Consider the following 18975-nt stretch of genomic DNA (forward strand, 5'->3'; position numbering starts at 1 on the left):
TTCAGTTGTTATCATGCAGGTGTGAGTCTGGGGGCTGATCAAGGCCAAACGAAGCTTGGGTTGATGTACCCCACTATTGTGGGAAACTCCCTGGCAGCTGCAAGCAGGCGGGGGGAGGGGGGACGGCGTGGGAACCGAGGCTGTCACCCTTCCCATTTATTACTTAATGTAGTCTTTATTCTCCATTAAGGCTCAATCTTTATATATTTTTACTGTAAGTTACTTGAAATTCTTCTTGTAAATAGAGAATACCCATAAAAAGAAATATAACCAAACCATCTATCCTCTTTGCAGTTTAATGTAATAAAAAGAAAGTGGTGCAGTAATGCTAGTACTGCCATTCCGTAAAAAGTTGTATCTTAAGTAAGTGGTGCCTAGCAGGATTGCTGGCACATACACAATAAGGTAGAGTTGCTGCTATTTTGTTCTTTTAGAACCGGGGACTCTTAGAGCTAGAAATGACCTTAAGTGTTGTCTTATCTCATTCTGTTTTATGGACGAGAAGATTAAATGCCCAGAGAGAGAATATGGCTTGTCAAATCTTAGACTGTAGGAAATGAGTTACAACTGAGGTTTCTTGGCTCTTTCCACTATACCCCACTGACCCCCAGGACCTTCTTGTAGATCCCTATGCTGTCTCTGTTAAATGTAATGGGGTATGGTTAGAAAATGAAATAGCTTAAGGAGAAGTGATGTGGAACCTAAGAAGAATGGCAGGTTTTAGAGGTGTCAGTAATATCTCTGACATATTAGAATAGAAATATCCTGGTAGTTTTCAGAGGTGCCTGGACAGATGGGGAGGGAAATTGCCTTTTCCCAGTGCTTCCTGCCATGTTGAGTACTTTACATATCTCATTTCATGTAGTTCTCACATTAAGCCTATAAGATTTGTAATATTACTCTCATTTTACAGCTAAGGAAAATGCAGTTCAAAGAGGTTAAGTAACTCAACCAAGAACTTATCACCTCAGTAAAGTGACAGATGGAATTGGAACTCAGCTCTCTCTCTCGACTGTAAACCTATGCTCTTTCTATCAAACTATTCTTAGAACCCTGTGACAAAAGGCCCTGTGCTTGGATCTTGGCCTTGAAATGATCTACCTTTGCAACAGAAAGCTGCCTTTCATCTTTTTGTTGGATAATTTATACCCTGCCTTGTTCTAAAAAGATACAAGGTTGCTACAGAGATCTGAGAAGCTGTCCAGTTATCGTGCTGTTTGAGTGGACTCAAATCCTTTTGCATTATGCTGTGGGTAGTGTTCCTATCTATCTGCAAATGAATACTAGTGTATGTCCAGAATAGGCAAATATATGGAGACAGAAAGTAAGTAGATCAGTGGTGCTTAAGGCTGGAGGAGAAGGGCAGGGTGTAGGAGTATTAGGTAGAGGGTATGAGCTTTTTTTATGAGGTGATGCAGCTGTTCTGCCATTGATTGGGTGATGGTTAATAACTTTGTGACTATACTAAAAACTTAAATTGTGCACTTAAAAAAAAAGAATACTTGTGTACACAATACAGATAACCCAGATCATAAATACACAAGGGAAGGATTTTAACAGAAGCTCATCCATTTCTGGATGTGGGGCAGCTACAACTAGGCCTAAGGAAGCTGCTGGTTTCATTCAAATATGTATGTGGGGAGGCAGGTGAGGGGGGCTTACACACCAGGCCAGGGGCTGGGAGGAGGGTCTTCTCCAGCCTTTAGTTTCTTGATGAGACTCAGCTCTCTCAAACCTGTGAATCTGATGGAAAGAAACTAATGTGGTGTGGGTGAGAGTGATGAGTGAGCAGTTGAGAGCATGAGCTGTCTGATGTTTTATATCATGTATTAACATTTGAAAACTCTTTAAGCAGTGTTTTAGAAGGATTAAATCTTCTACCTTTCAAGCTGCATGTTTATACTGGCTGTCCCTCCTTTCTTTTGTTTGTAAGTCAGACTCATTGTGGTTATGCGTATTTTTAGCCTAACTAGACATCCCAGAAACCATCTGGCCTCTTGGCAGTGGAAATTTTAAACCAATTGCCTTTCAGACAATGCTGCTTTCTCTTGTTTATGACTTCATGATGTGTTTGGAAGAGAGAGCTTCCCTAGACGTGCTGGGTCTGTTCTATGGCAGAGTAGAGTAGAATGTAAGATTAGTATGCTGTGGTAGGAAGAGCACAGGCTTTAGAATCATAAAGCTACAGGGCGAAATCTTGGTTTCGGCTTTGTAACCTTGGAAAGATCACTTCCCTCAGTTCTTTGTGTATTGAGGAGGATGATACTTATCTCATAGGTTTCAGTATGAATTAAATGAGCTACACTATATTTAAAATACTTGGCACAATGCCTGACAAATAATAGATTCCTAGCGAATGTTAAAGTTTTCTTTCCTTAAAGAAGAGAGAGGCATTTCTATACATATTTTTACTCATTTACAAGACATCTATTGGATATATTTACTATGTGTCAGGTGCACTGTTAGGGTTGGGGGTTACAGAAATGTGTGTATACAAAGATGGGAGGAGCAGCTACTTCCCTGTTTTTAGTGAAGGTATTGTTTGAGCTCTTTTAGTCCTAAGAACAATATCAAGTTTACTGCTCTTGACTATTCTCAGCCAGAATTTTGAAGCTTCTTCAGGTGACCAAATACTACAGTAATACTATCTATATCTTATGTTTATTGTTTCTACAATATTTTCAATTTATGATTTTTGTGTTTCTTCATGTGACTATAACAATACAACGTGAGGATAGCATTATATAGGATCAAAGTTTTTGTATGCTATTGGAATTGAGCTGATATCAATTTGAAATAGATTGTTGTAAATTAAGATGTTAACTGTAATCCCCAGGGTGACTGCTAAGAAAATAACTTAAACTTACAAAATATTATAATACAGGGTGGGACAAAAGTAGGTATTAATAAATAATAATACAAGAATAAACTGTTTCACATACTCACAACTGTAAACCTAGTTTTTCTCCACCCTGTGTATGTCAGTTATATATCAATAAAGCTGGGGAAAAAAAAAAAAAGCATCCAGATTGCAAAGAAAGAAGTAAAACTATATCTGTTTATAGGAGACATGATATTATTTGTAGGAAATCCTAAAGAATTCATGAAAAAACTATGGGAACTAAATAAACTAGCAAAGTTGCAGGATATAAGATCACCACACAAAAATCAGTTGAATTCCTTTTTACTTTTTTAATACCTATTTTGTTTGTTTATTTTTAGAGAGAGGGGTAGGGGGAGAAGAGAAGGAGAGAAGCATCAATCTGTGGTTGCCTGCTGCACACCCGCAACTGGGGACCTGGCCCACAGCTCAGGCATGTGCCCTGACTGGGAATCAAACCAGCAGCCCTTTGGTTCGCAGGCTGGCACTTAATCCACTGAGCCACACCAGCCAGGACCAGTTGAATTTCTATACACTAACAGTGAACAATCTGAAAATGTAATTAGGAAAGCAATTTCATTTACAATAGCATCAACAAGAATAGTATTGTTATGAATAAATTTAACCAGAGAGGTGTAAGACGTAATACTGAAAACTATAAAACATTGTTGAAAGAAACTAAAGAAGACCTAAATAAAGGGAAACACCTGCTGTGCTCATAGATTAGAAGTCTTAATATTGTTATGATGACAATACACCCGAACTTGTTTTACAGATTCATTGCAATACCTATTAAAATTCCAGTCTCATTTTTTGCAGAAATGAAAAGCTGATACTAAAATTCACATGTGGAATTGTAAAGGATGCCAGCTAGCCAAACAATCTTGAAAAAGAGCAGAAGTGGAGGACTCATACTTTTCTGATTTCAAAACTTAATGCAAAGCTACAGTAATCAAAAGAGGGTAGCACTGAAATAAAGGTAGATATATCAATTTTTGGAATAGAATTGAGAGTCCAGAAATAAAATACATCTGTGGTCAGCTGATTTTCAATAAAAATGCCAAGATCATTTGGTGGGGTAAAGAATAGTCTCTACATATGGTCCTGGGACAACTGGTTATCCACATGCCAAAGAATAAAGTTGGACCCCAACCTCACACCATATACAAAAATTAAGTCAAATTTGGATCAGATCCCTAAATGTGAGAGCTGAAACTATAAAACTCTTAGAAGATAACTCTTGGAGAGTTTAGCTCTATAATTGCTGCTCTCCTGTAGCACTCGCATGCTATGATGTGGTGGACCTCAGTGGTGCTGCCACACAGGTCATGATTATCTTTTCATCAGTCTGTCTCTAGTGCTTTGTAAAGAGTTGGTGCTCAGTAAAATCTGCTGACCTGATGAGTGGGAGAGACAGTGGCAGTTTCAGCCACACTGAGGCTTACCAACAAGATTTTAGATGGTTAGAAACTGCTTTGGGTGTTTCTGTGGTGTGCTTGAGTGCAAATGTGGGTTTCCTTCCTGGGCCTTTTCTTTTACTATAAATCACATTTTGGGGATGTAAGGAGATACTCCTCAGTAATGGGTAGTTGTCATCTGTACATCTGATAACTTGGGCATGTAGCCAGTGTCTTTAAATTTGACCGTTAACTGCTGACAAAATGAATTCATAGTCTGTTTTTAAGAATTATGTTAAGATAATTCTTAATTATGGAATGTTTGGACCTTAAAGTGTAGGTCTAGCCTCAGTTTGAACACCTCTAATGACATGGAGCTCAGTACCTCTTAAGGCTATCAGTGAACTGCTCTGACTATTGAAAGTTACAAAGTTCTTTCTTTGGTTGATGAGTATCTAAGTGTCTACTTGTTTCTCCAGTGAAACCATGCCAAATAAGTCATATATCTGAAATAATGCTGTCTCTTTCAGCTCTGTATCTATTCCTCCTGACCCAAAGTGTATGTTAGCCACTCCAGAATTTTAATCTGCCATCCCATTTACTTCTGGGTGGCTTGCACCACTGACAGTTTATGTAAGTTCTGGGAATGCAAATGAATTTCAATACTATTCCAGGTAAAATACAAACCAAGCTGACTTCTAAGCAGCTGCCTTTGTAGGGTGATGTTGAAGCTTCCTGCCTGTTTCAAAATAAATCTCCCACTAGATAGTACAACTCTCACATTATTTGTTTAGGTGAAGCATTGAATTTTCTTGGTAAAGTGCAGGCATATAAGGCAGGTTGGCCACCACTTTCTCCTATAGCATAGATTAGTGCATCAGATTGATTCCATCTAGCAAGATGATTTGGCCATGAGACATAGGATGAGAGGGTTTTAAATGGGAGGAATAACACAGAAATGCTGGAATGGAAGCCATCGTGGACAGGTAGGACAGGCCTCTGCTAGAGACGTAGGGAGAAGAGAGGTAGCATGGGAATATACCTTATTACCACCTTTATAAATTTTCCCTGGCATAGTAAAGCATTAAAAGTAAATCTTTTGCTACAAAAAAGTAGATATGATGTATTCCATTCCAAAGCTATACAAGAAAATAATTTCTGTTCAGGATCCTCAGCATGGTTGTGTGTCCACCTTGATCTCTGTCTTTTCCAACTCTGCTCTCACTCCATCCCAGATAATTAATAGCTTCCCCTGTTGCCAGTCTGTTTTAGGCACACCTTTTTTGTTGTACCATTTTATTGTATTGTATTGAATTATGTGTGTGCCTCACTAGACTCTGATTCCTTGAAGACCTAGCTGTGTCTTGTTCTTCTTTGTATTTTCATTGCCCAGATAGTGCTCATCAGTGAGTAACATATAGAAAGTGTATGATAAATGCTTGTTGAATAGAGTGGTAGCATAGGTATATATCAGCTGCAAACTTTTGTAAAAGCATTATTCTCACCAGACATATATTTGGCAAGAGTTGAAGAGTAGAAAGCAAAGAATTCCTACTGATAGTGTATGGGGTAGGTGACAATCATCACACGTAATTCTTACACAGTAAGGTTGATGTTATAATACAGGCACTGTGAGTTTTAATTTGGGTTTTAAAGTCATAATGTAATGCACACATAAGAAAAACATAATCTGTTCTTGAAGTCTCTTAAATCACCATGATTTAGGCCTTTGGAAGCTCAAATGTAATTGATTAAAGGAGAAACTACATTTAATTTTGACTCCCTACATAAAAATATGGTGCTCTTCTGTGCATTTTGCAGGTACTTAAATATTTGTTTCATGGCTGATTTAGATTACTGTGGAGACATTTGGAGGGAAAAAAAATTTTGTTGTTACCCTGGCTGGGTGGCTAAGTTAGTTGGAACATCATCCCATACACCAAGAATTGAGTTTAATTCCCGGTCGGGGCACGTATGGGAAGCAACCAATTCATGTTTGTCTCTAAAATCGATGTTTCCTTCTCTCCCTTCCTCTCTCTCTAAAATAAATGAAAATATCCTCAGTTGAGGATTAAAAAATCTGTTGTTTGCAAAGGTGATTGATCCCTATTAAATAAGACAAAGTATACCTGTATCTCTCAAAGCATGAGTAAAACAGTCGTTGGTCTTGTGTCAGTGAAGCAGGTCTAGTTTGGAAACAAAGACTTAAATCAAATGTCCTTTCTGGAGAACTCTTTCTGTTTTGACAGGATTTGTTCTTAGAATGTGTTTTGTTTGTAAATTCACTCATGTTCTATCATAGTTGCCCAAGGGAATTGTCTTTCTTAATGGGTGGCTTTGAAAGCACAGACGAGATTTTTATTTTTGTTTCCTTAGCTAGCATTATGGGCCATTCTTGACTATTTGCTCTTTTATTTATTCTTTTTTTAGGAACCTAAAGGTGGAAAGGAGTCAGAGCTGCAGTGACACTGCTCAGGACAGAACGAAGAGCAGACTCCGAGCGGCCCCAGCCAGCAAAGCCAAGGTATGCCTCAGACCCCAGCTTCTGGGCCCCCCAGTCCCGGCCCATAGCCTCCTGCGGTGAGAAGAGGCAGAGTGGGTCCTAGGCATACTAACTATGGAAAATTTTACAAATAGGTATGAAGGAAGAGAGTTTTAATTAGTGGTCAGATGGATGGCATGAGGGTTGGTAGAAGAATGTTTTTTAAAGTTCTAGGTGTCTTTTTCTATAGATTTTCAATTTTATTAGTTGTTTCAAGTTTGTAGGAATTTCTGCAAATAGTGTGCATTCTTGGTTAGGGATTTTCCCCATTTTCTTAGGCTCACATTCCTCTTTATCTCTTTTCTTGCCCTTTCTCTCCTTATCCCTCTACCATTGTGAATGAATTATGAAGTAAACTATGTATGTATGTATAATCTTTTTACTCTCTTTCAGGTCACAACTATAACCCCAAACTCCAACCCCATTGTTGGTGTTCTCTTGTCCACTCAGAACAACCGCTGTCTCTCTGCTCCTGACTTGACCATTGAAAAGCGCTTGCCCTTCAGCTCCCTCTCATCCTTGGCTTCCCTGCATAAGCCCGAGCGCTCCATCAGCCCTGAGAGCAATGACAGCATCTCTGAAGAACTCAACCATTTCAAGCCCATTGTCTGCTCACCATGTACTCCTCCCAAGAGACTCCCTGATGGCCGCGTGCTAAGTCCACTCATCATCAAATCAACACCCCGCAACCTAAACAGAAGCCTGCAGAAGCAGACTTCTTATGAGGCCAGTCCACGGATCCTCAAAAAGTGGGAACAGATCTTTCAGGAGCGGCAGATCAAAAAAACCCTTTCGAAAGGCACCCTTACCTCCTTGGCTCCAGAAACAGGGGAAGACTTGCTAGTCTCTGAAGTTATCCAGTGTAGCAAAGAGAAGCCACTTCCGACTTCAAATAAAAGACTGTCCAGTGGGCATGTACTGTCTGAGGATACTGGACCCACCCCTGCTGACCTGGATTACTTCCCTTCTGTTAGCCAAACAGAAGCAGAGCAGGGCAGTGACAGTAAAAAGAGCACTGAGATCCCATTGGAAACCTGCTGTTCTTCAGAACTTAGAGTGGGAGCCAGTGGGACTTCTTTGGAGAGAGCGCAGTTTGAAGGGTCAGAGTCGACCTCAGATGCCAAGTTAGACAAACCATGTATAAGCACAGCCATGAAAATCTCAGCGGGTAATTCAGTGCTGTCCCAAAACAGTGTTTTGGGTGGAGTCTTCAAAACAAAGAAACAGCTGAAGACAGTGAATCATTTTGATCTGCCGAATGGTGTTCTGGCAGACAACCTAGGAGAGGAGCCACTTCCTTCCTTGCGTCGGGGCCGGAAAAGACACTGTAAGACCAAGCACTTGGAACAAAATGGGTCCCTTAAGAAACTACGACAAAGCAGTGGTGAGGTGGGTCTGGCCCCAACAGATCCTGTACTGCGAGAGATGGAGCAGAAATTGCAGCAAGAGGAAGAGGACCGACAGCTGGCCCTGCAGTTGCAGCGCATGTTTGACAATGAGAGGCGGACTGTGAGTCGGCGAAAAGGAAGCGTGGATCAGTATCTCTTACGATCCAGCAGCATGGCAGGGGCCAAGTAGCACCTCATGAACAGCATTACCTATTTTTTAAGAGGTCTTTGGGCTTGATCATTTATCCTGAAGAGCAGAGTGTTCTCACTTTGGGTTTCTTTTGATGGCAAAACATTGTGATGTGTTTCTGAGAGGTTCCAGGGCCTTTGTAGTCTATATCCAAGGGAACTGCATCTTTGCCTCCCTGTGACCCAGGCCAGGAGCACACCCCATCCCCTAAGTGACCCATGCCTGAGGGCTCCTGGGTCAAATCTGGAAGCACCCCTCTGGAATGAGATGCAGGAGCACAATGGCCAGAGTTAGATGTGGTAGAGGAAAGAGGGGATACCTTCTCAAACTGACAGACCTCCTGACTTCTTTTAACAGGGTGTACTTTTAAATCAGCTTTGCAGATAAAAATAAGTTCCATCTTTTTCAAGGAAGTGGAACAATATAGCTCTTTGGCAGATCCAGAGTGATTATGTTAGCCCTTCTTCTGACCCCTGTCATAAGCAAATATTCCTACTGAAATCAGTTGCGTTTATGCTCCTACAAAACCTAAATAACATTCCCTGTTGAAAAACAACATTTGATTAATAGTTGACGGACTAGTTCACAGTCATTGTTTAACTTGGTCTTACCAGGAGACCTGCATGTAAGTGGGATTGACCCCATTTTTAGGTGATGAAACTGCAGTGCAGGTGTTCAAGTTCTCTCAACTAAGTGGCAAAGCCCAGACTGACCACTGGGTCTCCCAACCACAAATCCCATGGATTTCCCACACTAACAGGTTGCCATGATGGACTGTAACCCAAAGTCATGCCAGGGGAGTATAGGGAAAGCTGGGCAGGCATTGAGTACCCATTGTACAAAACCCACATGCAGATAATTGAGATTGACTAGGACTTATAGACATATACTGTCAGCCCCACACCCACAGTTTGCAGCCTTCTTTTTTCCAGGGTTTCACCCCGTGAGATAAAGGACAATTGGACATCATTATTCCACATAGCCATAGGTTGTCTGCAGCGTTGATCTAAAGTCCAAAAACTTGGCCCAGAGGTCAGGCAAGAGCAGTGCTGAAACTCCATACTCTGGAAACAAGGTATCTAGCTGGATGCAGCTGATAAATTCAGTCCCATGGACCTTTGGGGTTTATTTTCCTTAACAGCTGACACCATGTGTCTCTTGCATCCCTGGTGGTGCTTGGTGCTTCTGCCTATCTGGGCTCACTGAGAATAGGGATTAAGATAGGATTTTAGGGAATCTCAGATGGGCTGGCATTCCTATGCATGTATGAACTGTTACTAGAAAGTCATGTGACTGGCATTTAACAAACCTTCAGAGCTTCTATATTCCAGTGTATGTTGTCCCCCTTGAGTGGCCCCAGAAGGAAAAGCCACATAGTTTTTTCGGTGATGTTGCCATTGGTGAAAACACTTCTGAAACTGTCCTCGAAGTCTAGAAACATCTGGAAACATAAACTCCTAAAATATTAGAACTGGAAGGCACCTTAATGGTCATCTGTTCCAACTTCTTCCTCTTACTAAGGCAGAAGCTAAGATCCAGATCAGGGTCCCTGCAGATTTACTATATCTTATTTTGCTCCTTCTCAGGAGATTTGCCTTCCTTCTCTGAGCAAATCTTCATAATCATTTGGAGTTACAGGAGAGAAAATTTTAAATCTGGAATTAGAAGCTATTTGAAGCCTCTGGAAGAGAAGGCGGGTTAACAGGAGGGTTTGGAGTCATAAATGAGGTGCAGCTGTAAAGCAGTCAGAGCCATTTTCTTGGGTAGCTCATAAAGAGCTCCCAGAGAGAAGGTCCAGAGATGTCTTAGCATTTTGATGATCACTGAAATATGTGGAACCTCCTCAGTGACTACTTTGGTGGGGCATGTTACTCACCTGAATGTATGTATTCTGTGTTCCCTGTGTCTGCATGCACACGTGCAGATGTATGTTTAAAAACCACACACCAGTCTCATTATTTTGTATTCACACCACTTCAGTCCTAGGTCCTACCAGCAACATATGCCCTCCGCAGGCTGCTGGAAGGTATTGGTACCCAAGATAGAAGAGCTAGCACTGGTCTGCAGAACACAGAGAGGGTGACTTACTAAAAGCCCTTAGAGAGAATATCAGTAACTGCCATTTTAGATAGTTCCTTTTTGATCTCAGTAAATGTTATTGGGAGGCTAGTCTCATTGGTAGTAGCAAAGACACTTATTTTTACACTTGCCACCTTTTTCTATATCCAATAATTCGAAAAATACTTCTCAGTTGGAACCAATTTTTGTTTTTGGAAAAAAAAGAAATATTTTTAATAGAAAAAGATATATATTTTAAATATTTCCCAAGAGTAATACTTCATTTTAAGAAATTGCATAGTAGAAACAACACGTTTTAGCTTTTGGTTGCGGAGTGAAAAGCTACTTCTTGTTAAGCAAATATTCTGAATTCTGAATCCAGCTTAGTGATTTTCCCTTTGGCCCTGCTGTGGTGCTTGCAGTGGTATTGACAGTTGTTTTCCATACCTGCAGCTGAGCAGTAGTCCTTCAAATACAGGCAAAGCAGTTCAGGTTAAGGAGGCACGAGGCTTCATCTTTAATCTGCTTGGCTTTGGAGGAGGCAAAACCACTAAGGTATTTTAAGATGCTTTCCATACTCAATAACTAAAAGATGAACACTTTCTTCCTGAAAAGTTTCCCTCTCCTGCTGGTTGATTGTGAAGTTGGTCACAAATAGAGTTCTTGACATGAATTCTTCGGGAGAAAGACAAGGTAGGAAAATAGAACAATGGGGAGGGTTTCTCAGCTAGAATGAGTCATATACTATTTCACAAAGCAAACATATTTCTCACAAATCATTGATACCTAATTCACCATACAGATTCCCTCATGTCCTACTAACTCTGTTCCTTGTGTATATGTTTTTTTTTTTGTTGTTGTTGTTGTTAAAGGGCAAGTTATGAGAGGTTGGAGGATGGAGGTCATTCTGGGAAATCTAAGAAATGTGGTTGCCCGAAAAGGGGACTCTCATCCCATTTCCATAGAGTGGGAAAGACACTGTGGGAACATGTTCATGACTCTGGATTGTTACCTGTTGAAAGAAGTCATCTGGGCCTGTTCGGTTGGTGTCAAATCAGGGGAGTATGTTTCCAGACTCTGGCCCCTTTCATGTAATTGCCTCTTTTTAAAAGATTAATTCTTGGCTGAGGCTTCCCAGGAAAACCTTTTGTAAGTGGCTTCATTTATTTTTGTAAATTTAATTGAAAAATGTTTGCCTGGAGGGAGCACTGGTGATGAATGCCTTCTCTCTATGTTTTTTTTTCTTCACTTTTCCTAAAAGAAAAATGCCCTTAAGAGATCAAAGCTGCTTAATTAATTGCTGTATGGTTACAAACTGACAAACTGACTAAAATGGGAAGCTGCCACTGTGCTTGACTGGTGAAGCTGTTGACCGAAGGCTGTGCTGTTCATCCTTTCTGTCCCGTTGGACAGACATTTCCTGAGCTTCGAACTTGTGCCAGCTTTGTGCTGGGTCGTGAAGCTACAAAGATGGAAAGAACAGTTTCTGCTCTGTGGAGCTCAGTGTCTAATGGAATGTATTTGAATGTATATGCGGCTGAAGAGTTTGTTAATGGCCTTATGAAAGGCCACTTCTTTCATAGCCATGATCTCGGATGGTCCCATTCAAGATCCTGTCCAGCACCAAGCAGGCTGCCTTGAACATTTTAGATAGTCCCGTCAGTATTCGTGAATTTGATTGCAACACTGCTTTCCATTTTACCAGAGGAGAATGATTGTATCCTCCAGTGATTATAGGACAATAAGATCTCTTCAGAAGCTGCTTTTAGTATAAGCACGAGAAATGAGGCAGGCTGTGGGTCACTGATACGGTCAGAGGCCCACACCTCCACTTAGTAACCTCCTGACCTCTTCCTCAGTCAGACCTTCAGCTGGGGCTGGCAGCACCTGGAGTGTCTTTCCTTTCCTGCCTGGCTTTTCACTGAGATGGGCAGCAGGAGGAAGGAGAGAAAAATTGAAGGCTGGATTCTAATCATAAAATATGTAGCTGGAATGGGCATGGAAATCATCCAAGTCAAATTCCCCCTTGCCATCCCTCTTCTGTTTTTAAGAAATTGGAAACTTGATGTCCAGTGCCCTGCACCCTATTTTATGTTATAGTTTTCTAGGGTCTGATGAGTCATTTAAGTTACACACACACACACTCGCAATGTGGTATTGGGGGACATCCAAATGATTTAGGAGACTTTTTGTTTTAACAGCTTTTCTTCCTGGCTTTTTCAATTAGAATTAAAATGTACCTATATCACCCTGAATATACATCCAGTTAGGGAAAACCCCCATCGTGTGAGTAAAGTGAATGTGGAATCTTGGGGAGTGATATATTTTTTTGGAACAGTCATTTTAACTACCAAGGATTAAAACCCAGCCAGCCCTTCGTTCTTCTTTGAAAATCAAGAACTTAGGGATTTACATCTTACTCAACCAGCCTTTTCCTTCAACCCACAGAATGGTCTTTTTTAGAATTGAGTATAGCTGCTTATAAATTCTTGGGACTCAATGAGGAAGCGGGTCTGCTTTTTGGGGCGTTGTTGGGAGGGCAGTGGGATTCTAGGGAAAAAGGCTGCTGAATAGATTTTCCTCCAAAGAGAATCTAGAAATGTATCTTTACACATGGTTATTATTCACTGTAATTTTATGAAGAAGATTGTTCTACAGAAAAAGATACTTTGAGATATATAGAGGTCACCAGTTTAGAGATTGGTTAAATTGGATGAAGGAAAAGTGCCAAGACTGTATGTGCACATTGTTTATGTATTATCAGTATTTTTTTCTTCCTAAGAAAAATATTTACACACTTTGCTTTGTGAGTAAATGCTTCTTTAATGCCTTAGAAGTGTGGGAGGCAGCCTCAAACTAGGAGCAGGCTCCCTCTCTATGTTTTCTGGTGTCCTAAATCAAGAACTAGTTGGACAAGGTAAAACTAGGCTTGCTTATCTTTCTTTCCTCTAATAAGAGGTAAAAACATACAAAGCACTTATCAAAAGTCAAGCTTTTGGAGCTCCAGAGTAGCATTTGGGCCCTGGCCCCCAAGGGCAGTAGTCAGATTCTCCCTGTTGGCCCCGCCCACCCTGCAAGCTGTGCCACCAAAGGGAGCAGGGACTCTGCCTCAGTGAGGTCAGCCCTTAGCCTCCAGCAGAGCACTTCATGTCCTAAGGAGAGAATGGGTACCTATCCAAGGAAAATGATGGTTATTATAAATGGCAGCTTTTGGGGTACTTGATGTGCTGTTTACTCTCAATTTTTTATACAAACACAGTTGTCCTTTGGGCCTTTCCCCTCCCACCTAGAAATAAAAATAGGGTTGTATATTGGTTTTATTTAACCTGCTACGTGCATTAGAATTGGAGAAGGCTTAGATGCATGTGGACTGCTGCTGCTGGCCACCTCTCACTCATGAAGAACAATTTGACCAAGACAGAGGACTTAGAACAGGGCATGCCCTGTCTGGGATGTTTGCTCCAACAAGGAGATGGCATGGAATCAAATGGGATGTTGTTATTTGTTTAAGCAGTACCAAAGCGCATTCTTCAATGGATGTTTACCTGCTTGAGGAAAGGCCCAAGTTGAGAATATATAGTAAAGCAAAGTCATAAAAGTAAATATTGTGTTTCTAGTCAGAAGTCTCATCTCTGGAGAGCAATCTTAGGCAAATCTGGGCTAAGCTTAGACTATATGAGTTTGATTTTTTGATGCTATCTTTGCTCTGGGAGATGCCCCACATTGGAATGTCTTGCTTTGTTGTTCAGAATGATGGGAGAAATTAGGATGGGGTTTCTGTACACCTATGTCTTCTAAGTTATTTCCAATTTACAACTTTTATTCCCATAGTCAACCATTCTTCTAATGAATGCACCAAGAAATTTGAGTAAAGAACAAATGTACAGGGTGACATTGTCCTTGCACACTAGGGTTGTACTCAGAACATCTGATTTTTTTTTAAATACCCTCTTTTGGAACCATTATTCAGTAACTCATCAAAAACCCCTTTGCTGTCAGTTTCTCATCCACCAGAGACCAAATGTATCCCTGTTTCTTATAAACTTGTAAAACCAATGTGAAGGACTGATGTAAAGAGTCTAGGCCACACATGGTACGTCAGGACTTGTAGGACCTTTGAAATCATCTGACCCAACCTCTTCCAAAGCGGGTTGTTAAAATGATTTGCGAGAAACAATGCAGCTAGTTGGAGATACGAGAACAGAACTTGATTATCCCTTGGCTCCTAAAGTAACAGAATATGTTCTACATCCACACTGATTAATTACCTTAGAGCCTGGTGCTGTGAAAGGGGTGACCCTCATTTACAGGTGGGCAACTGGCCCTGGCAGCCTGGAAACTGGGTCCTCTGATTCCAAAGTCACCGATTCTCTTCCTGCTGCCCTGGCTCAAAACTTCAGGGTGGCGCCATCCTCTTAACACTGGCCTTGGCTAACAGTATAGTTCCGGTAGGTTCCTGGGTTGGCTTTCCTCCTGGACTGGGCCTGGTGGGGCTGAAGAGATCAGTCTTCCGTCTGCTCCCACTGCAGGTGTGGGAGGTACCCTGAGGTGGCAAGTATTGAGAGGCACAGTCTGCATCTAAGTCAGTTTTCTCTCCTGTGGCCACAGTCAACTCAGGGGTGCTCGCTGGCACCTTGGATAAGGGATTGGGAAAACAGATGGGCCTACCTAATTTTGACGAATTGGTGGGAGAAACTTCTGTCTTGCTCTTGTTAGAACAGCGGTTCTCAACCTGTGGGTCGCGACCCCTTTGGGTCGCCTAAGACCATCGGAAAACACATATATAATTACATATTTTTGTGATTAATCACTATGCTTTAATGATGTTCAATTTGTAACAATGAACATACATCCTGCATATCAGATATTTACATTATAATTCATAACTAGCAAAATTACAGTTATGAAGTAGCAATGAAAATAATTTTATGGTTGGGGGTTACCACAACATGAGGAACTGTATTGAAGGGTCGCAGCATTAGGAAGGTTGAGAACCACTGTGTTAGAAGATTGGAGAAGGCTCAGAAGAGTGGCAACCAGCTTCCCATCAGCTTATGCAGCAGGAAGGGAGCCGTGGGTGAGAGTCAGTCCAGGGCAATGAAGCATCTAATGGTGGATCAAATGTGCTGGGGAGAGGACCTGCTGACAACAGGCAGGGTGGCTACCGTCCAGAAGGTCCTTCTGGATTAGTTACGAATGCAGGTTCATTTAACAAATCTAGTCTGAGGCTTTACTCACTGAGATAAGGACTAAGTCGTTCTCTCTTCAAAAGCAAAAACGAATCTGCTCAGTGAAGAACCCTCCCTCAAAGTTTGTCTTGAACACCATACGACTCATAGAGATTGAAAACTCCATTGCTGCTGTGAGTGAAGTTAAATGAGCTGCCCTTTATCATATAGCAAATACAAAGGTTAAAATCTGAACCCTGGTAGTGTGACTTAAGTCCAGATTACTCCTGAGATAGAAAAAAGTTGGACATAAGTGATGAAAGATCATATGGCTTCCAGAGATGCAGCAATTCACTGTGTGGGAGGGTGGGTTGGGAGTCTGATACCCTGCCTTAAAATAGGCAGGTTGGAGCGCTGTGTTTTCTTGGTAGGAACATGGTTGTTTTAAGGCAAGTCCGAGGCAGTGCCTGTGGGAATGTGCTCAGCACTGGCTTCTAGTGTCTTAGCCAAAGCTGTGTATAACCATGTTAAGATAACCAGCCTGGCCTATTTCCCATTTCACCCACAAGTTCAGTCTTATTTCCTGGATTAAGGCCCTATGCTAAACATCAGAGGTATCGTTTCTTGGTACAGTGCAGTGTGGTGCCCAATGAGGTCATAGTAGGTCACAAAAAACAGAAATCCCTGTTCAGTTTGGGAGGAGAGTTAAAGGACATAACGAGCTGAGGCTGAAAGGATGAATAGGAAATATTAGCTTCCATGCAGTCCTACCTAATTCTCTTCCTAGATGAGTAGCAGAGTCATTGTGTAGCCTCCTAGGGGCTTCCTTCCTGGGAGTTCTACATTGGCATGACTTGGTTATACATGAGGGAAAAGGGGCCAGCACTCTACACTCACTCTGTAAACAGCTAATAATCAGGAATGCAGATTATCCTGGTGGTCTGGGACTCCGGGCTGAGACGAAGATGAAGAAATGTAAAAAATCCTGCATCATATATCGAAGGTCAATTTCAAGTATAAGGAAAAGCAGTTCTGATATTAGTCTGGATAAAGCCTTAATAAAAAGCCAAAGTGGTAATGCCATTGGTTTTAAGAATGTATAGAAATATCCTATACAGAGAAGGGAGTGGGCAATAGTGCTGGAGTACTGCATCTAGGTATCAGGAGTAGGGGAAAACCCCCAAACTTAGTAAGTCTACGGAAGGCAATCTCTGTGGAATAACTGAGAATGCTATGTTTGGCCTGGATAAGTGTAGCCTTTTCAGGATGTTTTCACACTGGTGAAGGATTGGCCTGGCTGGGCAGAGAGAGCAGATATACTTCTGGTCAAAAAGCAGAGCTAGGACAACTGAGGTACTTAGGTAGACAGCTTAGCCCAATGGCTGGACCTGTCCTATATCTTTCCCAACAAAGGAGGGGAGAGCCTTTGGAGAGAATGAGTTCCCTCTCACCAAATGTGCAAGCAGGAACTGAATAATCTGTTGTCATGTTTACAAAAGGCTTCCTGCCTTGAGGTTGGGATAGTATGTTGTTCCCAGGAGCCCTTCAGACCTGAAAACCTTGAGTTTGGTAGTGTTTCTGGCTGAAGGGAGCAGTCCAGTTCTCCAGAACTGGAAGGTAGCGAGGTTCAGTGTGAATGGTGGGGTGGACTCTCCCTCCTGATGTTAGGATAGTTTTGGGCCCCAGGAGATCCAAGGTGGTGAGTCAGCAACATGTGCCTGCACAGGAATGCTGCTGTGGGTTAACACTGTATTGCCTGTATCTCTCCAGGTGCCTGTGTGAATGAGTGAGGTATGACTGACTTTGTCACTTGTTATGTGTATGTGACTGTATAAATGAGACTGTGTCTGGTATGGTAAATATATTTAACTGGCCACACGTGTGAGAGGTTGAGTATGAGAGTACACAAATATTCTGTGTCCTAATAGAATCTCACATTTGAAATACAGCATATACTCTGCTTCTCCTATCAGATCAGTGGCTACAAGACTATTTCTATAATCACCGTAATTACAACTTAGGTTGTCAAAGTTTGTGTCTTGCTGAGGATCCTTAATTCTTGTGCCACTGCTTCCTGGTCCCTGGGAACTGCAGGCCTGCTCTCCAGGAGAGTAGCCTTAGGAGCGAGGGTTGCCCAGGTGACTAGGCCAAACCTGCTATCTATCCCCAAATGCACATCTCTGAAAGTCAGCCCCAGTGACCTTCCCCAGATCCTCCTCTGTAGCAGGTGCTGACTACGGGGCATTCACAAGAATGGACAAGCCCACAGGCTGCCTCAGCCAGACTAGTGGACTTACATGAGCCCAGACTGACCTTGCACAGCCCCAGGGTCCGTTTTAGAGCCACAGCCCACCATGTTTGCATATGGGACCTCAGTTTGTGTCCTAGATTACAGTACCTTGGGAAAAGCCATGTAAGCCCTCTCCCTGGCTTGTCCCAACTTTGTGGCCATGGTTACCTGATAAGGGAATTCCCAATCCTCTCTTCCTCCCTTCTCCATATTTGTCCTCACAATAGATAAAGGACCATTTCTGGAACTCGGTGGCCTCAGTTTTGCCACCCCCTCCCAACATACACACACTTTATTGGCTGTGGGTGAGTTATTACGTGAGCCTTAGATTCTGTGCTGCTTCCCTGTTCCATCAACTGTTTTCTATCATAGAGGTCAGCACAGTTCTGTTGGACACGTATGACTCGGGCAGGTTTCCCACAGGACTCTAGGGATATGCATCAAGCCCGCAACCTTTCCCCAGTGTGACAGCCTGGTACAGGCTCCAAGAAAGAACATGGGCTACCCTGCTCTGTGCACCCACTCTTTATTGCTGCTGGGCCAGGCGCCAGGCCCGACGGTCCCGGGAAGGGGAGATCCTGACGAGCTCCCCACTCTGCAGCCAGCCAGCAAGGCTGAGCTGAGCTCTGAGACCCGCACTCAGCCACACCCACCCGAGCCGGCTGGGAGACTCTGTGGAGGGTGCGGAGCCCTCAGGGCGGGTGTGGGGCGCAGGCCAGGGGCACGCATGGTCCTGTAGGCAGCTCTATCCTTTTGAGTCACTGGCCGGAGGCTCTGGGCAGAAGTCATCCATGAACTGGAGGAAGCGGCCGAACTTAGGCGGGCCCTCACTCAGGGCGGGCTGGGCCTGGGCGGAGGGCGGCGCTGCGGCCCGGAACACCTTCTGTAGCGAGCACCGCACCAGCGCCCGGTAGCGCGCCCGTAACTCCTTCAGCAGGCGTTTGGCGTCCAGGTACTGCTGCTGGGTCACCAGCCGCCGCTCCGTGCGCCGGCGCAGGGCTGCCCCTGCGGGGAGAGGGGCCAGGAGGCAGCAGGCTCGCTCAGGGCCTCACCGGCCCAAG

At 42.7% G+C, this 18975-nt stretch overlaps 2 protein-coding genes across 2 annotated transcripts in view; one reads left to right on the forward strand and one right to left on the reverse strand.

Annotated features, from left to right (window-relative positions):
• The window catches only part of RNF169 (ring finger protein 169), a 73969-nt gene extending 62651 nt beyond the window's left edge, over window positions 1-11318 (forward strand). The window contains exons 5-6 of the mRNA XM_090265470.1: window positions 6709-6802; window positions 7214-11318. Coding sequence (XP_090121596.1) covers window positions 6709-6802; window positions 7214-8398 — 1279 coding nt within the window. The 3' untranslated portion in view covers window positions 8399-11318. The remainder of the gene's footprint in view (window positions 1-6708; window positions 6803-7213) is intronic.
• Window positions 11319-18437: 7119 nt separating this feature from the next.
• Window positions 18438-18975, reverse strand: part of XRRA1 (X-ray radiation resistance associated 1) — a 54957-nt gene continuing 54419 nt past the window's right edge. Inside the window, exon 19 of the mRNA XM_090265472.1 lies at window positions 18438-18919. Within this exon, the coding sequence (XP_090121598.1) occupies window positions 18660-18919 (260 nt within the window). The 3' untranslated portion in view covers window positions 18438-18659. The remainder of the gene's footprint in view (window positions 18920-18975) is intronic.

This window comes from Furipterus horrens, unplaced genomic scaffold (genome assembly GCF_987537825.1).
Source record: "Furipterus horrens unplaced genomic scaffold, mFurHor1.1.pri manual_scaffold_2, whole genome shotgun sequence".
Taxonomy (NCBI): Eukaryota; Metazoa; Chordata; class Mammalia; order Chiroptera; family Furipteridae; genus Furipterus; species Furipterus horrens.